At 41.1% G+C, this 18,987-nt stretch overlaps 1 protein-coding gene across 4 annotated transcripts in view; it reads left to right on the top strand.

Moving 5' to 3' along the window:
- Positions 1-10,911: 10,911 nt before the first annotated feature.
- LRRK2 (leucine rich repeat kinase 2) overlaps positions 10,912-18,987 on the top strand; it is a 63,874-nt gene continuing 55,798 nt past the window's right edge. Inside the window, exons 1-4 of one of the 4 annotated variants that reach the window (XM_030292054.4) lie at positions 10,912-11,374; positions 11,464-11,549; positions 15,527-15,633; positions 18,806-18,894. In XM_030292054.4, coding sequence (XP_030147914.4) covers positions 11,215-11,374; positions 11,464-11,549; positions 15,527-15,633; positions 18,806-18,894 — 442 coding nt within the window. In that variant the 5' untranslated portion in view covers positions 10,912-11,214. Of the gene's footprint in view, positions 11,375-11,463; positions 11,550-14,783; positions 14,925-15,526; positions 15,634-18,805; positions 18,895-18,987 lie in introns of those variants that run through there. The other 3 variants (XM_072919829.1, XM_072919831.1, XM_072919832.1) reach the window with 3 other exon arrangements.

Genomic DNA, 18,987 nt, shown 5'->3' with positions numbered 1-18,987 from the left:
AATCACCATGCTTTGAATACTAACAGAAGTCTGTGAGTCTTTAGTATTAGACTCTTGCACAAAATCAGCTCAAATTATACTGTTAAACAGTATTTGTGACTGAAAAATTAACTGCTGCTTTGTTTTATGTGGTACTATTGGCTGACTATCCAAGAGAAAGCAATGCTGCATTTGTCTATACCAACACACCTTCTAAAACTAGTGGTGTTTAAAGACACTGGCTACATCAAATCTGTGGCTGATTCTTCAAACAAGTTAAAAGAAATTTGCCAAGCAGTCTACAGATGGATCTCATGACCTAGTTTTGTGCATTAAGGAAAGAAAGAAAAATAAGAAAATAGATCAAATACAGACTTGTTCTTTTGAGGGATAAGGGGAGCAGAAAGGAATAGCTCTGCTTTCTTCCTAGTCTTTAGGGGAAGAAAAGAAAAATAACTGCAAGGTATTTTGTCACTCACAACCTCATTCACCTTGAATGAGACACATGAGATTCTCAGACGAACAGCTGCAAATTTTCTGAACTAGCAGCAGTTGAGTGTCACTTTGCATGCAATTGCAAGACTCATATGAACTCCCAATTGATTAAACTATTCTCCCAAAAGTAACATTAATATGTCCTTATAAGCTGTATTCATGTTACAAAATAATCCTAAGAAGCAAACCTGGGAGTAGCCAGACACCTCATCTACATATTAAGTACCCCAGAAATTCAAGTGGCTCAGTCTAGAATGAAAACCCAGAATGATTGGGGTAAGATACTAGCAGAGATTGCTTTTCAGAGGTTGCATGGACAAGATCGTGCTAATATAACATCACTGTGCCTATGCCAATAGATTTGTGGCTTCCCAAACTCTGACAAACCTCTCAACACCATACTCTAGGGCATCCTAGATTCACCCTTTGCTTCTTACCACAGAGTCACCAACTTAGCAAACTGCAAAGAGCCTTACCTTTGGGGCAGACCCTGTCTCTGCAACCATGGCAGGGAACACCAGAGCCCAGTGCTGCAGCCTAAACCAGCATAACACAGCAAAAAATGAATAGTGAGGAAGGTCAGCTGCCTTTCCCTGCTATGATGAGCTGTTTAACTGCAAACAGATGCAGCAGCATTTGATTGTGCATGGCCACTGGTCCAAGGCCTTCTGCTGCTACTGAAGGTCAGGACTGAAAGGGTGATGTGGCTTCAATGTCAGGCCCTCAACTTGACCATGCTCTGAAAGGAATCACATTCTCCCAGTCAGGGCTGCTTCCTTCTCCTCCGTGCCAAGCCTCTGAGTTTCAATGGTGCCAAACTTCTTTGGCCCATACACCTCTTTGTCAGCCACTCACACACATCACTGGGCCAGGACTTGAGCAGTGGCTTGGGAACAGGAAGTCATTCCTGAGGCATCACTGCTTAGGTGGACAGGGCAATGACCAACACACTGAAGGCCTCATTTTCCTTTCTATTTAAAAACTCATCTGGAACAAAACTTATTTAAATTAATATTTTCCCATAGTCAACATCTGGTTTTTTCTCCTTTAACAACACGTCTGAGAAGGGACCACTCATTTATTCCAAATAAATGTTTTGTTCCCTTTGATTGTGCAGAACCTATTGCACAGTTCCCTTTCTAGCAGGTCCTACTGGAAGCTGGTGGACAGACCCACTACTGCTGCAGGTAACCAGTCCTTGATAAGGCTTAGGGAGCTGTTCAGTGGCTGTAGTGAATGCCAAATCAGTTCTGAGAGAGGCTTAATTACACTGCAATACTGACTAAAATAAAAAGGACTTTGTACTCAGTACTCTTGTTAACAGACTGCAAGGGAAAGAAATGAAATTGTACCCTTCCATTTCCAGAGTTGGAACATCACCCACGGATGTGGCAGGAAGCCTGCCAGAAAGCCAGCCACAGCCAATATTGATAACACCAAGATAAATGCACATTACAGCAAGCAGCTGTGCTACTGGGTGTTGCACCCTTGGTGCCAAAGGCTCAGCTGTCTTTCTCGTGGGCACTTTGATACCCATAACCTTCTTTGGAAAGAGGCAAAAGCATGGAGGACTTGGCACACTTGCAATGAACATTAACTGAGATATTCGACTGACTTTGTTGTGGCTCATGGTTTTTATCTTACTGCTAAGATAAGAACAGCCAGTGTAAGCAGACTTTGTAGTCCATCACCACAAGTAAAGGAACTACCTAAGTGTGCTCTGTTTACATGCTCAGTGTCAGTGTCAGCATGCTGAGTATCACAATATACTGTTCACACAGCAATGCATTTACTGAAGTGATTGAAGTAGTTTCTAGCAACTGCAATGTAATTTCAATACTGCAATCATTTACACACAGTAGATGGAATTGTACCATTAGGAAGTTTATACACCTTAATGCTTTTCAAATCAGTTTAATAATTCTATATCATGGTATTTGACAGTGGCACAATATTTTTTTTTGTATCAGCATTGTGGAAGATTCAAGATAATCACTATCAGGAGTAGCAACAGGGATGGCAAGCACTGTGCCAAGCAGGAAGAGGGAGGGGACTGATGCTGCAGCCAGATGTTGCACTAGGGCTGGATTTTCTTGCCACATGGATGCCTGGTGTAAGTCCCGGCACTGGGACAGGCACCACTTGTGCCTGCAGCAGTCTGGTGAAGGATCACAGGAAACAAACATGCCAAAGTCAAGAAATGTCTTGGGGAATAAGAAGAGTCCTTGAGGGACAAGAATAGGAATAGAGAACAAAGATGGGAGAATCTGCTGGAAGTAGGACTGAGAATATGCAGTCTTCTTTTGAACATATCCTTGGAAAATTATGACCTAGGGTTAAACCATAGGACTGTTCCCTTCCAGTCCAGTTATTTGCTTCACCCGTGATTTGCTACTGGTGATAGAAATTAAGAATTACTGTGAAATTAGAATAATGATATTGCTTAATATGAGCAGCATGCTGGTACACAAAACCTTGCAAAAATAATTACTGTGTTTGATACAGTAGGCAATTTGTCAAAAGATGAATGCAGTAAAACTTATTTGTACTAATGCTGTTCCAATTATGAAGAGAGAAAATATTGATTAGAAGCTTCTTGCAATGACAAGGAACAAGCTTAAAACACTTACATTCTCAGTTTCTCAAGAAAATCAATAAAGTTAACACTAGTCCTGTTACTTTAACTGAGGAAAAAATGAGGATAGGCCTTGCCACTGTGATTGTTGACAAAGGCTAAACAAATTTTAATATTTTAAGAAAAGTACTTGGCTAATTAAGAACATTATCAGCTAGTACTCCTTTATGTTACTTTGAGAATGTTAGTAGATAGGATTTTTTTTCTAGTTTGAAAAAGACAATAAATAGATAAACAACTAATTCAGAAAAATGTCTGCTTGGTGAAGGGAATGGGAAGTTTTATGCTATTTCAGTGGTAAAACAGGACCTGATACGGGATAGCCCAGCTATCATCTGTCAGTTACTTGATACAGCACCAGAACGCTTGGACAGACATAGGAACACTGAAGACCTGATTGTCTAGTTGTCAATTATTTTAGCTACTTGCAAATCCAGTGAGTGCTACTTAGAATAATTTTTACATTTAAACTAATGGAATGGGCTGCTATAAAGAATCATAGAATCAAAGAATGTCTTGGGTTGGAAATGGACCTTAAAGACCATCTCATTTCAACCTCCCTGCTGTGGGCTTTCACTTTCACTAGATCAGGCTCCTCAGAGCCCCATCCAACCCAGCCTTGAACACTTCCAGGTATGGGGCATCCAAAGCTTCTCTGGGTAACCTATTTCTGTGCCTCACCACACTCATGGTAAAAAATTCACTCCTGATATCTAATTTAAATGGATGCTCTCTTTCAGTTTTCAGCCATTTCCCCTTGCCCTGTCACCACATACTCTTTTAAAAAATCTCTCCCCCACTATTTTTTAAGCTCCCCTCAGGTACTGGAAGACTGCAATTAGGTCACCCTGAAGCCTTCTCTTCGTTCTTATAAAGAAAATTATTTTGGTTTCTAACCAGAGCAAAAACATGTACTGGACAACAATGCATTCTCTGGAAGAACTAAAAACATCTAGCAAACATAAAAAGGTTTGTAGGAATTAGAAAGTTTATATTTTATCACTGGCAAATCCAATAAGAATTTTTTTTTCTATAAATTGCCAAAGTAAATAATTAAGCCATATGAATAAGAGCCAAGAACCTTCTTTACTGAAACCAGTGTGATCAATCCACTAATAACCGAACAGACAGAGGGGGGAAATTATATTGATGGATTATGATTTACCTTGGTGCCACATTCTTGAATTCTGCTTCAGGGATTTACACACATTTGCCTCCCCATCTTTAATAAGAGCTGACGAAAGATAGACATTATGGTACAATGAAAGAGACCCATAAAAATTAAATTAGAAAAGATACACAAAATCCTAGACATAAACAAAGTGCCTCATACATGGCGCTGTATAGTAATAGCTACAATTATTAAGAAAATATTTTAAAAATAAATAAGAAGTAAAATAATCCCAAGATGAGCAGTGTTGCCCAGGTCAGACACAGTGCTGGCCTCTATCAGGTAAGCAGATTCACTTTTGTAGGCATTGTAGTGTCTGTGCTATAAGGAAGTAGCATGAGCAGAGGCAGTATATTTTCTAGTAACTAACATTATGAAGTTCACCATATTGCATAAACCAGTGGCCTTATATATCCTATTATATTCAAGGTCCATACATTTCAGCCAATCTGAAAGTGATGATTGTTTCATACTTTTTTTCAAGCAGTCAGTGCTGTTTTATGCTCAGCTGTGGGAGCCTCCTGTTTAAACCTACATCACTTTGCTAGTTGTCATGGCCAAGTGCTACATCCTCTGGACCAGGTGGCCCCTAACCCTCCTCCTTGCATCTCTCCTTAACATAACCTTGAAGCCAGCAATCCAGAAATTCAGCCTTTCTACTACACCTCCTTAGAAACCTAACACAAATCCAGTTTATAATTTTTCAATTCAGGATTTTTTTTCCCCTTAAAGGCCTGATCAGGAAAGTAAACACCAGCTCTTCAAGGAACTCATCAATACAATTCCCCTGGGAATCTTTCTGCAGGGTCAAGGGAACAGAACAGAGCTGGCAAATTTTTAAGGGCATCTTCATGGAGCACACAAATTAGTGATCCCCAGGCACAAGAAATTTGGCAAGGAAGGCAGGAGATGGGAATCACTGAATCTGGACCTTCTGGTCAAGCTAAAGGGCAAAAAGTGTATGCACAAGCAAAGGAGGCAAGAGCAGGTAACCTGGGAAGAGTATAGGGACACAGTCCAGTTGTACAGGGATGGGGGGGAAGGCCAAGGTGAAATTGGAGCTGGACTTGGCAAGGGATGCAAAGAATAAGTGGAAGGGGTCCTACAGGTGTGTAGGGACTTTTTCCAAGAGCATGTAGTGACGGAACAAGGGGGAATGTCTTCAAACTGAAAAAGGGCAGGTTTAAATTAGACATTAGGAAGAAATTATTTTCTGTGAGGGTGGTGAGGCACTGGAGCAGGGTGCCCAGAGAAGCTGTGGATGCCACATCCCTGGAAGTGTGCAAGTCGGACAAGGCCCTGAGCAACCTGGTCTAGTGGAAGGTGTCCCTGCCCATGGCTGGGGGTCAGAACTTGATGGTGTTTAAGGTTCCTTCCAACCCAAACTGTTCCATGATTCTGTGAAGTGAAAGCTTGGTCCCTTTAACAGAAGCTGTTTAATCAGCTGGATACTGGCAGAAAAACATCCTGAACATCTCCTTCAGTTTCTAATTTAGAATCACAAAGTGCATCATCAGCTATTCAGCAGGAAACAGCAGGAAAGCTTACTTGGGCTTTGATGCACTCATCTGCTCTGTTAACATATAGCCCATATCGAGTATATAGCAATGCAGTGTACCCCAAAGGACGATGAGAGGGGAAAAGCAGGCAGAGGGAAGATGATTTTCAGGAAAGATGAAGGGCAGGAACTCCAGGGACAGCCCTTCTTTTGAGGAAATCCATGTCTTCTCTGGCCTCCTCTAAGAAAAACATAGTTTCAAGCTGCCTTTGTTTAACTTAAAATACTCACATAACCAAAGGAACCATAGGCCATGTACTACTCTATTAGAAGTATTCCCACCACTAGGTGTCAGCCCAATTTAACATATGCACACATTTCTTTAAAAAAATTTTTCGTTATACTTAAATACTTAATAACAAAAATATTTTTGGAAGGCAAGTAGAGCACCTGTTTTCAGAAAGGTATATTTCATAGAATCATTTAGAGTGGAAAAGTCTTTTAAAACTATCGAGTTCAATCATTAACCCAGCCCTGCCAAATCCACCATTAACCATGACCCTAAGGGCCACAACAACATGTCTTATAAATATCCCCAGGAATGGTGAATTAATCACTTCTCTGGACTGCCTGTTCCAGGGCTTGGACAACCCTTTCAAGGAAGAAATTTTTCTCAGCCCATCTAAACCTCCCCTCACACAACTTGAGGACATTTCCTCTTGTTCTATTACTTGCTACTTGGGAGAAGACACTGACCCCCACCTGGCTACAGCCTCCTTTCAGGCAATTGTAGAGACCAATAAGGTCTCCCCTGAACCCCCTTTTCTCCAGGCTAAACACCCCCAGCTCCCTCAGCTGCTCCTCCTAAAACTTGTGCTCCAGACCCTCCACCAGCTTCACTGCCCTTCTCTGGACTTGCTCCAGCACCTCAGTGTCTTTCTTGCATTGAGAGGCCCAAAACTGAACACAGGATTTGAGGTGCAACCTCACCAGGGCTGAGTACAGGGAAATCGCTGCCCTGGTCCTGCTGGCCACAATATTCCTGATCCAGGCCAGGATGTCATTTGCCTTCTTGGCCACACATTGGCTCACGTTCAGCTGCTGTTGACCAGCACCCCCAGGTTCTTTTCCACTGGTTAGATCTCCAAACACTCTGCCCTAGCCTTCAGCATTCCATTGTTGAGAGGTTGTTGGGACCAAGGTGCAGGACTCAGCACTTGACCTTGTGGAACCTCACACAATTATTCTTGGTCCATCAATCCCATCCAGTGTGCTCTGCACAGCCTTCCCACCCTCCAGCAGATCAACACTTCCACTTTGGTGCCAACTTGTCGCAAAGTGACAGGAAGCACTTGATCCCCTTGTCCACATCATTGATAAAGGCTGGTCCAAATACTGACCCTTGGAGAGCATCACTTGTGACCAGCCACCACCTGGATGTATCACCATTCACCACCACTCTCTGGGCCCAGCCATTAGCCAGTTCCCTACCAGCAGAGACTGCCTGTCTGACCCATCCATTTGGAAGCTATGAAGATGATTCACCTTCTCATACAGAGAGCAGTGAACAAGTATGGGCCTATGCACAGTACTTAATCTTTTTAAAATTTAAATCCCTGATAGCTAAAATGAGAGCTGAAAAGGTTGAGGTAGAATACCTGATCTGCCACTGTTTTCTGAAGCAATGAATTCATTAACACCACAGAGCCCCTGCTAGTTATGACATAAAAGCAGATGGACCATTTATCAGCATTTTGTCCAGAGGTCAATCAAATAACTGTCATATCACTTCTGAACAGGCTCGTCTGAGCACTTTCTGTCATTCAAATTAACACAATCCCCTCTCCAGCTGCAGGGTTAAGAGACACGGAATGGGGATGTAACAATGGAAAGAATATTTATTCAGAGTATTATGCCTTCAATGATAAATATGCATGGGCTCTTCAAAGCAGATTTCAAAACCAAAAAAAAAAAAAGGTGGTCATAAGTCTTGTGTAATTAAATTTTCATTCTCCTCTCTGGTGGAAGCATGATGAGACAAAACTGAATGTGGAATAATGGACCTGACTGACATTGCTCTCCGTCAGAAATAGCTTGCAAAGGAGAGTCCCCAGGCAATACCTAACACAGCTTCAGCAAGCTCACCAGGTGGTTTAAAGCACTGCAAATAAAATAATGGGAGAGCAGGAAGGGGGCGGGGAAGGAACCAACAAAAGACAAACAACAACAAAAAAGCCTCAGAAAACAAAACCAAACAAAAAGCATTCAGAACCTCCCCCACAAAAACCCAAACTCATTCACACATACTTCCCCCCCCCCCCACGACAAAAACAAGCAGAAAGAAAATCCAAAGAGAGTTCAGCCCCTCAAAAGTCCAAATGAGCTAGCAAGGATCCAGGGAAAAGAACTGTTCCAGAAAAACACCTTCCTTCCCAGCAATGCAGAAACAACCTACAGTCTTTCCTTGCACACAGCCTCCCTCTCCTGTCAAAAAGATGAAGTTTCAGTTCTGAGGCATACTTGTATCACACTGCAACGTACAATCCTTTTACAGCTGACCAAGAATCATTCTCTGCATCCTAATATCTCACCCTATAAGCAGCATAGAACATTTAAATCAGTGTCAACACCAAAGCTAGAAAGGGTGAAGAAATGAGGGACCTGCCACACAGCTGATGGCAAAAGCCAATCAGAGATGGCTAATATCAAGGACGGATTGAATTCAAACACGTAGCAGAAAATGTGATTCCAAACATGAAAATGTGTGTAGGCAAGAGAGGGAAAACAATAAAATTCTTTTTAGAAGAGATGTTAGAGATGACTAAGAACAGAAGGCAAAAATGGCCCCTTTACAACCCAAATCAACCTGGAGCTCCAACCTGTATTTCATTTCGAAAACAAATCCTAGGAATGGGATGAGCCTTAGGCCCAGACATGGGCCATAACTCGGACAAAAAAAATTCTTGAGGGTCTTCTGGTATGTTTTCTAGCAGCTTGCCTGTTCCTTTGGAGGCTTATTCCAAAAGAAGCTCCTACTCCAATCAACTTCTACATGGAGCTAAAACAAAATATAGTTAGAGTAGACTCAAATCTAACATTGTGGTCACTTAGAAAGTTTCTCTAAGGTCAATGCATCCTCCATTCACACATAACATTACACTGATTTCAAGAAAATATAACAATATGCATTATACATTGGATGATGAGGTAATGGAAATTGCTATATCAAATCAGAAGACTGTATGTTGTGGAATTACAGCCTGCGGCCAAAAAGAAATTGAGTCCCTGTCCTTGGAGATGTTTAAAATAAAAATATTTTATGTGACACTTAGTGCCATGATCTAGTTGACAAGGTGGTGTTAGTCATAGGTTGGACTCAATGATCCCAAAGGTCTTCTCCAACCCAGTTAATTCTGTGACTCTGTACAGTCTTTTCAAACTATGTGCATAACACAGCACGCTACAGCTTACAGAGGACAGAAGACGTGGAATAAACATATTGAGACCCAACAGAAAAAGAACAAATTGTTTAAATTAGTTAAAGGTCTGGGGCCCTTTGTTATTGTCTTCATGGCAAATCATCCACACCCACTGATGGAACATTAGAAAGAGGTCAGAATATATGAAACTTTTAGAGCAGAAAAATATTAAAGAGGTTCTCCAGAGGTAAAGTCCTTTGTCCTTTTCTCATACTTTGATACAGACAACTACACTTTACTATCAGACCTCAATTTTCCTGCCAGACCTCAACACAAGACAGCTCAGTCACAACCTCTAATCACTTCTACAGATCATACAATGGTTTGGGTTGGAAGGGGACTTTGAAGACCATTTAATTCCAACCTTCCTTCTGTGGGCCGGGATATTTTCCACTAGACCAGGTTGCTCAGAGCCCCATCCAACCTGGCCTTGAGCATCCCCAGGGATGGGGCATCTACAACTTCCCCAGGCAGCCTGTTAGAGTGCTTCACCACCTCCACAGTAAAGACTTTTTCCCTAGTACTCAACCTAAACTTACTGGTTTTGAAGTTGAACCCATTTTCCCCATTCATTCTGGTGAAGATACATTAATATAGCATCAACGGCTTTTCCTAGAAAAATCCAGGAAAATTACAATATAGACGCTTACCAAGACTACCACATTCTTTACATTCTCCTCTTCTCTAACTAATACACTTCAGAAGACTTTTGTCAAACTCTACCAGACTTTCAGAGACTTAGCAGAAGCTGGCATCCACTCCAACCAGCACTCCAGGGAACTGCTACCTGCAGAGGAATGAACCTTGGTAGACATGTTAGAAGATCAGTGTTTGAGACACCTGATCTCTAGAAGCTAGTTCCTGTATTTATTCAGGAACCTCAGAAACACTACCAGAGTTTTTTATTCTTTGCCAACATAAGCGGAAAGAAGAGGAAACATGAGCTCAGGCTCAAGTTATCTAGCTCCAGAATCTACAATTGCAACAAATATTTACTGAAAGAACTACAAGTGATCCAGGACTTCAAGCCAGCCGTGAGCTGTAACAAGCAGAGAGACTTCAACTACACAACAGTTACTATCAAGGTGCACAGAAGATACACACTGAAAATTTCAGACACCTGGTTTCAGGCAAGAGTATGTGGTGGGAGCCAAAAAGAACTGTGGTTGAGTTGACCCCATCTGGACACCAGCTTCTCAGCAAAGCCACTAACTCACCTCCTTATCTAAAGAGGGAGAAAAAACATCGCAAAAGGCTCATGGGTCAAGATAAGGACAGGAAGAGATCACTCACAATCACCATTACAGGCAAAACAGACTTAACTGGGGGAAATTAGTTTATTGCCAAACAAATTAGAGTAAGGCAATTAGAGATGGAAATGAAATCTTAAAACACCTTCACCTCACCCCTCCCTTGTTCCAAGGCTCAACTCCACACCCTTCCACAGGGCGCAGCCTTTCAGGAACAGAGTACCTCAGTGTAGGTCTCCCACAGGGTCACAGATCCCCACCCCGCAAACCCCGCGGAACCCAGAACCCAAAACCACCCATTACACACCGCCCTTGGCCGGTTTTTACACCGAGGCCCTGCCGGGCGGACCCGGGTCCAGCTCGGCAGCTCTATTGGGCAGTTCTTTCGTCAATCACCGTGAGGGGGTTGCCCGCGGGTCTGTTCTGCTGGCCGGGCGCTTGCGCGAGGCCCGCGGGCGTTTCCCGGGGGTTACCGGGGCTGCCCGCCAGCGGGGGCCGGGTCTTGGCCGTGTCCATGGAGCAGCGCCGTGGGAGGGGCCGGAGGCCGTGGCAGGGGCGGCTCGGGAGGGCCGGGTGACGGCGGCCGGGCGGCGGCACTGCGGGGCTGCAGCAGCGGGACGGGCCCGCGCCGCCCAGCCCAGCCCGGCCCGGCCCTGCGCTCGTCCCGCCGACCGGCGGATGGGCACAGAGAGGGCAGCGGCTCGGCCATGGCCAGCGGCGGCCCGGAGGAGGAGGAGGCGGTGGCGGGGGAGGAACAAGCCCTGAGGAAGCTGGTCGTCCGGCTCCAAAACGTCCAGGAGAGGAAGCGGCTGGAGACGCTGGTGCAGACCCTGAGCGACCTGCTGGAGCTGGCGGCCCGGCAGAGCGGTGAGCGCCCTGCCCTGCCCTGCCGTGCCCTGTCCCGCCCGCCGCCGGTCGCTAACGCGGTCTCTCTGTCTGTCTCTGTCCCCCCACAGCTCCCCGGCTCTTCAGCGGCAAAAACGTCCACGTGCCCCTGCTGCTGGTGGTGGATCTGTACCCGGGAGCGGCGGGCGTGCAGCAGGTCAGGGGCCGGGCGGGACGGGGCCGGGGCCGGGGCCGCTGCCCCGCTCCGGCTGCGCTCCCGGGATGAGCGGGCGCGCAGCCCTTCCCGGATAAAAGCTCTTGTTCCGCTTGTTGATTTCTCCTTAACTTGTGTGTCTCCTGGGCCGCTTCATGGAGTGCTCCGAGCTGTAGAAGGGCGCTGTCACCACTGGCATTTAAAGGGTCAAGCGTTCCAGCTTACTGCAGACGCCACTGGCTGCGTCTCTGTTTTTGCCGGCAGAAGGAGGCGGAATAGAAAATAAATATTAAGCCATGTGAATGCTGTGTAATGTAGGGTTCTAAATTACCAATAATGTTATCTAATATAATTTTGACGTGTCCATATTGAATTTTGCCATAGTTTGACAAACTTCCAAAATGCACGATTTTATACTATGAATTCATATATATGTAGCCATATCCTTGGGACTTGTGTTAGCACAGTTTTTTAAAGGCGGGGGGAATATTTTAGCTAAGAGTAAGTCCTGCAATTTAAGGTTCTGCCTGCCTTCTCCTGTAATTTAACATTGGCCCATTTGGACTAGGTGTGGCACTTCCACAATTTGATGTTGTACTTATAGTACGGTTGCCAGACTTGTCATACAAAACAGCTCCTTCCTGGCAGGCATATATTAAATATCTGACTATACTATGCATAGAGGATGTTTATAAGCTCCAGATTTCTGTCCAACTCACTTGCTTCTTTTTTTTTAATTATTAAGCAGTAGGAATATGAAGCAGCAGTTATTTTCAAGATAAAGCTTATTAGTTTATAAAATCTCCGCCCAGAAGTCTGAACTTGGAAATAAAACATCAGTCATAACAAGAAGTAGGTGTGAAATGACAGCACATGACTCTCAGAATTGCATAAGGAAGATAGTGATTAACTTTAATTTTAACTCTATTAAAATACTTCATTCTAATGCAGAAATTTAAAATTAATTTTAATATTCTATCTGCCTACATTTGCAGTCATACGGTGTTTCAGTTTAGAAGTTCTGGACCTCCTTTGCATTACTGTGTTGTGTTGCAGTGGGAAATTCATAGCCAGTGCAAAGCTCAAATCCCATTCCTCATATAGTGAGTGTCTTGTGCACCTCTTCTTTCACATTCAGTTCTGGTGTTTACAAACATTCACACTATGTAAGTAGAGCTCTGTCTTATTGCTTCATTCACTGCTATTTGTTTGCAATCTTTGTGAATAAATTCTCACTTTACAGTGCTGGCAAAGTAATGAGGTCCTGATTTCAGTGCAGTCTCTTGGCACTTTTAATTTTTTTAAATTGACTTAAAAATTAATCACCCTCCTTTTACTTTTGGCATTGTAAAAAAATTTACTCACATAAGAGAATAAACACAGTCAGAGACATACCTGAAGTGAGAATTTTCTTCACCTCCCCTCCTTAACTGGTTAAAAGTATCGTGGGTTTCTGCTGTTCCACTAACTTGTGCAGGGTTAATTTGCCTAGTAGATCAATATTGCAGGTACTGGCCAAGTCAGACTGCAGGCATAAACCCTGCAAGCTCCTTCAGAAATATGAAGGTACTGGTGTAGAAAGCCAGTAGTTCTTGTATATATATATTTATGAATATTATTTATTTATATTTCTATTATAATGTTTAAGTAAATAAGGTAGTTTTCTGCCACTTCTCTGGCAATGATTGGAGCAGCTTAGAAACTCTAGAGCAAAATAAGAGTGCACTTGAGTAAAGAGCAATCAGTAGAGCTTTATTGTCTGACATAGATGGTGGGACCTAATGTAATATAAATTGTATACTAGAACAAAAAGGGTCAGATTTAAAAATAATGAGTTTCGTTGCTGCTACCAACTGTTCTGTATATAGGGACCTGTTTAAGTCTTTATAAGGACATATTTTTTTTCTTTATTTCCCTTCTTTGTAACCTTTAGGATTTCTGTTTTTTAAAAGACACTTGCTTTCTTACTTGAACTTCAAACAGCTAATAAGCTCTCTGTTACCTCAGGTTGTGATTTGACTATTGTAAGATAGATAGAACACATATCAGCAGATCGAATGTTTCCATTGGTCTTCTCTGGATCCACAGTTCTGATAAATGTTTGTCAATACTTGGAGTCCTAACAATCCAAATAAAAATGTTCAATGGGAATATCAAATTATTCAGAAACAGTTAATACAGAAAGGAATTTTCTAAAGTAATTAAGCAAGTTTTCATCAGATATTAAATTTTATAAGAACAGTTAGGATGCTTTTATAAAGTGGGACTTCTAAAATAAAATGTTTTCTAAGGAATAAGCAGTTTATCAGTTGATAGTCACATCTGCAATGTTTTTGAAATTTGTACCTAATTGACTGTCACCAATAAACTCTATTTTGCTTGGAATATGGAAAATTAGGGAATTATATATCCTCATCTTGAACTGATAGTTACTAAGACTATTTATTGTACTTATATTTAGTTAGGACTTAGTTACATGGACCACCCTGAATGTCCATAGTCAGTGATTTGTAGTCTCATGCAGGGCAAGGCAGCTTGCTATCCAAGGAAAATAAGTGTATGGAAATTGGCTCATAGTCAAGCTCAATCTGCAGCCATTAAGGTTGTAATTGGTTTTAAATGTTTGTCTCTGCAAATCTGTGCTGAAATAGAAACAGACGTACTGCAGATATCAGCTGTGCCAAATATGTGAAAGACAAAAGTGGAATTCCAGTCCCCAGGGAGCTACATCACCTTTTGCACACTTTACAAAGCCATCAGGAAAGCTATCTAAATTCAAGTTTATGCTGTTCCTGTGGGTGACTCTATACTAGCAGGCTTGTAATTCCATGTCTCTAGTCTTACTGATTGCAGGGTTAGGGATCATGCACTTTATATGAACTTTGCTGTTAAACTCTTTGGAGGTAGCCATTTACATTCCTGTTGTTGGCTGTCCCATCTTGACCTCTTTGCTTTGCATAACTCTTCTGTGAAAAAGTGATCCAGTTATGTGTAGAGTCTTAGTGATATATTATCTTCTGCCTTGACTCTATTCTTAAAGCGCAGAGACCTGCTTCTACCTTTTTATTTACTTACAGGCTCAAGGAAACTCACATGCCTTATAGTAATTCCTGTCTGTAAAATCTGCTTCATCTTGACTTTTGACATTTCACAGCTCACTACTTTTCTTTCAATACAGAGGGATTTCTTTCATCAGTAATTTCTTTCTACAGATTTTGCTTACTGCTTCCTCACTGCAGCCTGTTCAGTCACATCAGCCTGTAAAAAATCATAGGAGAGCAGATTTCTCCAATACAGAAGATCAAAGAAGAGCATTTTTAGCTTTTGGCATTGTTTACAGATATTTGAAAGTCAAAGAATTTGCATTTGATGGAATAGGTAGTTATTAAGAACAAATACATTTGGTTTAGTTGTCTTTCACTCCTTATGATCTCAAAACTTCTACTTCATTACATTTTGAAAGCACACACTACTGAGGGTTGATGGCAAGAGTATGAAATGTATGTTAACTGTTTATGTATCTCATCCCCATTTAAAACATTGAAGGCCTTTAAAATCTTATACTTTATCTTTACAATTTGCAATTATATAGCAAGTTCTTACAAAAACACACATTTCTCATTAAAATACACCTGCAATAGTGCAGGCATTTTCCCTGGCCAATGATAACAGACTATGGATTCCATCGTATCTTTCTCTCTGTCAGCAACTCATTTAACTGTGTGCCCTTTATCCTCACGCAGTGCTGAAGCAGATTGAGAGTGATGTGTTCCTGCAAGCAATGCAATCAGAATCATTAGCATATGTTTTACTTCCATCTTTTAACTTTCCATGTCATTTGTCTTGTGTTAATTAATTTTCCCTTACTGATTTAGCTAGGTAACAGAACAGCTGTCTTGCAAAAGCCAAGTATATTAGAAGACAATGTAGAAGTTCTAAGCAGAATATCTATTCTAAAATAGCTGTGTTTTTGTTTACAGATGGGCTGGTCACTTCTTTGTAAATTGATAGAAATTTGTCCAAGTACTCTGCAAAACATAGCTCCTAAGGATGTTGGGAAGGACTGGGAAGTACTGGGTGTTCACCAGTAAGTATTTTGTATACAAAGAGTCTGCCAGAATGCTTGGTCATTTTGGCAGCATATATATATGCAATGAAATATATAGTTATTACATCAGAATTTTTGTGCATTTCTTCAACCTTCAGAATGTGGCACACACAAAGAAGGATCTTATCCATGTATTTAAATACCTGGTGCAGAAAGTAAAGGAGATTGAGCCAGGCCTTTTTTAGTGGCGCTCAGTGACAGAATGGGAAGCAAAGGGCCCAAATTGAAATACAGAAAATTCCACTCACACATTTAAAAACAAATCCTAAGTAACCTTTCTGGCAGAGGCAGTATTACTTTGATATTCATGTGGTTTTTTTCAAATGTGAGGAATTATCTCTACAAGCCTAAAGTAGTGTAAATCAGGAAGAGGAGGTTTTGTCACACCTGGTAATTATTGTCTAAAGGTAAGTATTTACACTGATCTCATCAGCTACCTGTGAGTTCAGTGGATACAATTACCTTCAGAAGGGATGGGTTTTTTCTATCTTTTTAGTAAATGGAGGAAATTGTGATTTGGACTCGCTTAGCTCTCATCCTTGAGCTGTCAAAGGAAACCTAAGCAAGTGTTTTCGGGATGTCTGTGGTTAGATGGGATGAGCACCCAGATAGGTTGGCTGAATTGTTGCCCAGTAGCACAAATGCTAATTGTAGATATAGGCATGATACACATGGGGGTTGGTCTGGGGGCTTGGTTAGGTGTTCTCACTCTTGGGCAGATTGCTGCCTTCAGGACTGATAATGACAGCAGCAAGCGCTTAAAGCCTCATGACCCCGTGAATCTGCCTCCATGGTCCTTACCACACCCTTCCTAGGAAAGTTGCTCTTGAAAAATAGCATGAAGATGCATTTAGATTTTGTGGGGGTTTGTTTCTTTGTTTTATAGTGGCTAGAATACATGGTCAGTAGGGAATGAACTCCTCTGAAAGTGCTGGCAGTTTTTGTTGGAAAGCGAAAGTGATTTGGGTTGCTTTTCATGAGCAAGAAATAACGGAGCTGAAGCTGCACTTGCTGGTTACAATTTCTTTGGCAGCTTAAAAGCTTCTTAATTGACTGAAAGTTGTCCTGAGAGCTGGAGATACTGCTGCTCATTCTCAGGTCCCAGAAAAATTACTTTCTGGGACTGATCTTTTCTACAGCCTCTTCAGCACCCACGCAGTGTGTGCAGTTAACAAAGCATCCATTTCAAACTCAAACTTCACTGAAGAGCATTGCTGTACATGCTTCCTTCTCGGTAACATCATTTTAGCCAACTCTGTATCCCTGTCTGACATGTTGACAGTTTTCCTTGCTGGGGAAAGGCTTAGTGGGGGAATAGGCCCAAGCATTTCTGTCAGTGCCAAAGGCAGAGCAAGCCAGCTAAATTATGTCTCATGTTCGTTGAGCATAGATTGTACTAGAATTGCAGTGAATCAACACCATAGCAAATACTTGCTGTTTACAGCAAGGCAGGAAACAATTACAATAGAAAAGAAAAGGTCATTTTTTTCAGGAGATTTTCCCTTTTGTTTGCGTAACTATTTTGAGAGAATAGGAATATTAAACTAGAAAAAGCATTTCTTTTTTTTTTTTTTTGTCTCTCAGCTGTGAGAGACAAAACTTGACTACACTGCAGTTATGTTTTCAAATGGTAGTTTGCTATTGATTTAGATGTTTTTGACAGAGAGTGTAATAAAGAAATAGTTGCTATCACTGTGAAGAGAACGAGAATTTCCTTCAGTGTTTTTGCATTCTTTCCACAAGCTTAAATAGACTTCATGAGATGTTTTGTAATGTCTTAAGTTAAACTTTCCTACAGCAAAAGAAGCTTAGAAAGGTTTACATCCTTCTTGGTTATACTTGAAATGCGAGGATATATGAGAGGAAAATCTCTAAAAGTAAATTTGGAAAGTTGAGGTTATACCTATAACTGATGTTATACATCTCATCAGATTTTGTCTCTTTTGTCTACTTTGGTCATTATAGGTACAACACTAATGCTACAACAGCGGAGATAGAAACTAGCAGCATCATAGTATGAAGGGAAAACAGTGATACATTCATTCCAGCTTATAGATTTAGACTTTAGCAAGGAAAACAACATCACTGCCAAAGCTGGGATATGAAATTTGGATGAAACTTCAAGTGCTGCTTATGTTTTTCAAGACAGGTCACAAGTATCAACTTAAGTGTTACAAATTACTGCACAGTCTATTTTTATTAGATATTATATATGCAAAGATTCACATTTGAGGATTATTAAAATTGCAGAATCAATTTGCAGTTGATACTGCTCTCTAAAATAAGGAAAATTAAAGAAAGTTTATTTTGTTTTTTGTAAGTCTATGCATTTTAATTTAATTTTCAATTCCAGCTCCCCCCTCATTTTGATACATGCTTCATTCAGTGTGGTATCAATGCTTTCAGAATTTTTGTTTTTGAAGAGGTATTGCAGATGTTTAGTTGCTATTTTACAGATAGTAATTTGAGTAAAGTATGTTGAAAATATCTACTGATTTTTAAGTGCCCAGTTTGATGCACAACCTGAATTTTGCAGTACTTGGCACTGTTTGGCTTTCTCTGTTTAACAAGTCAGAATAGACTTACAGAAAGTACTGAGTATACAACTGGCAGTCTAGGAAATGTTTCTTTTTAGTGGTTTGTCCAGCATCATGTAAGTACTTTAGGGCTGAAACATAGGGTAGAGTTCATCAAGATGCTGTTCAAGTTCTTCAGCTGGGAAACTTCTGCTTATCTTCCACCAAACCATTGGTTGTTCGGTGTAACTGAGCTCTTGCTGCAAGCAGAGCTGTGCTGTCCACACTCTGTGGAGCTTCACAGACCAGTTCTCTGGAGGGTAACCACCTTCTAAATGATCCCACAGAATTAATTAAAATAACTGACTAAAAATTAAAGTAAATTGGATAAATTATACTTCAGTATTTTAATGAACTATGATCATACTTGAAATTCTAATATTACTTCATTGGTAACTTGAAAAAATATAAACTGAAATAAAATTATTTTTTAAATTATTTGAGAGCTTTTTAAGACTCTGCTAATTTCTGTAACTACTACTGTTTTCAAAGTCAATGTTTGATAAAAATTTGTGTGTGTCAAAATTTCTTTAGCTATAACTCTTTCTTCCCTTTTCTTTGTCTTTAATTTTTAGGCAGATTCTTAAAATGCTTACAGTCCACAAAGGAAATATAAATCTTTCAGTAATAGGACTAAAAGCATTAAATCTTCTCCTCATGTCAGGTATTGTGTGCTTTACTTTCTTATTTCATCTAAGCCTTTAAAACATAGAGATGATACAAAGTGTGTGACTGTACATGGCAGACTGGATTTTTA

Source organism: Taeniopygia guttata, chromosome 1A, assembly GCF_048771995.1.
Source record: "Taeniopygia guttata chromosome 1A, bTaeGut7.mat, whole genome shotgun sequence".
Classification (NCBI taxonomy): domain Eukaryota; kingdom Metazoa; phylum Chordata; class Aves; order Passeriformes; family Estrildidae; genus Taeniopygia; species Taeniopygia guttata.
This window is presented reverse-complemented; position numbering and strand designations above follow the sequence as displayed.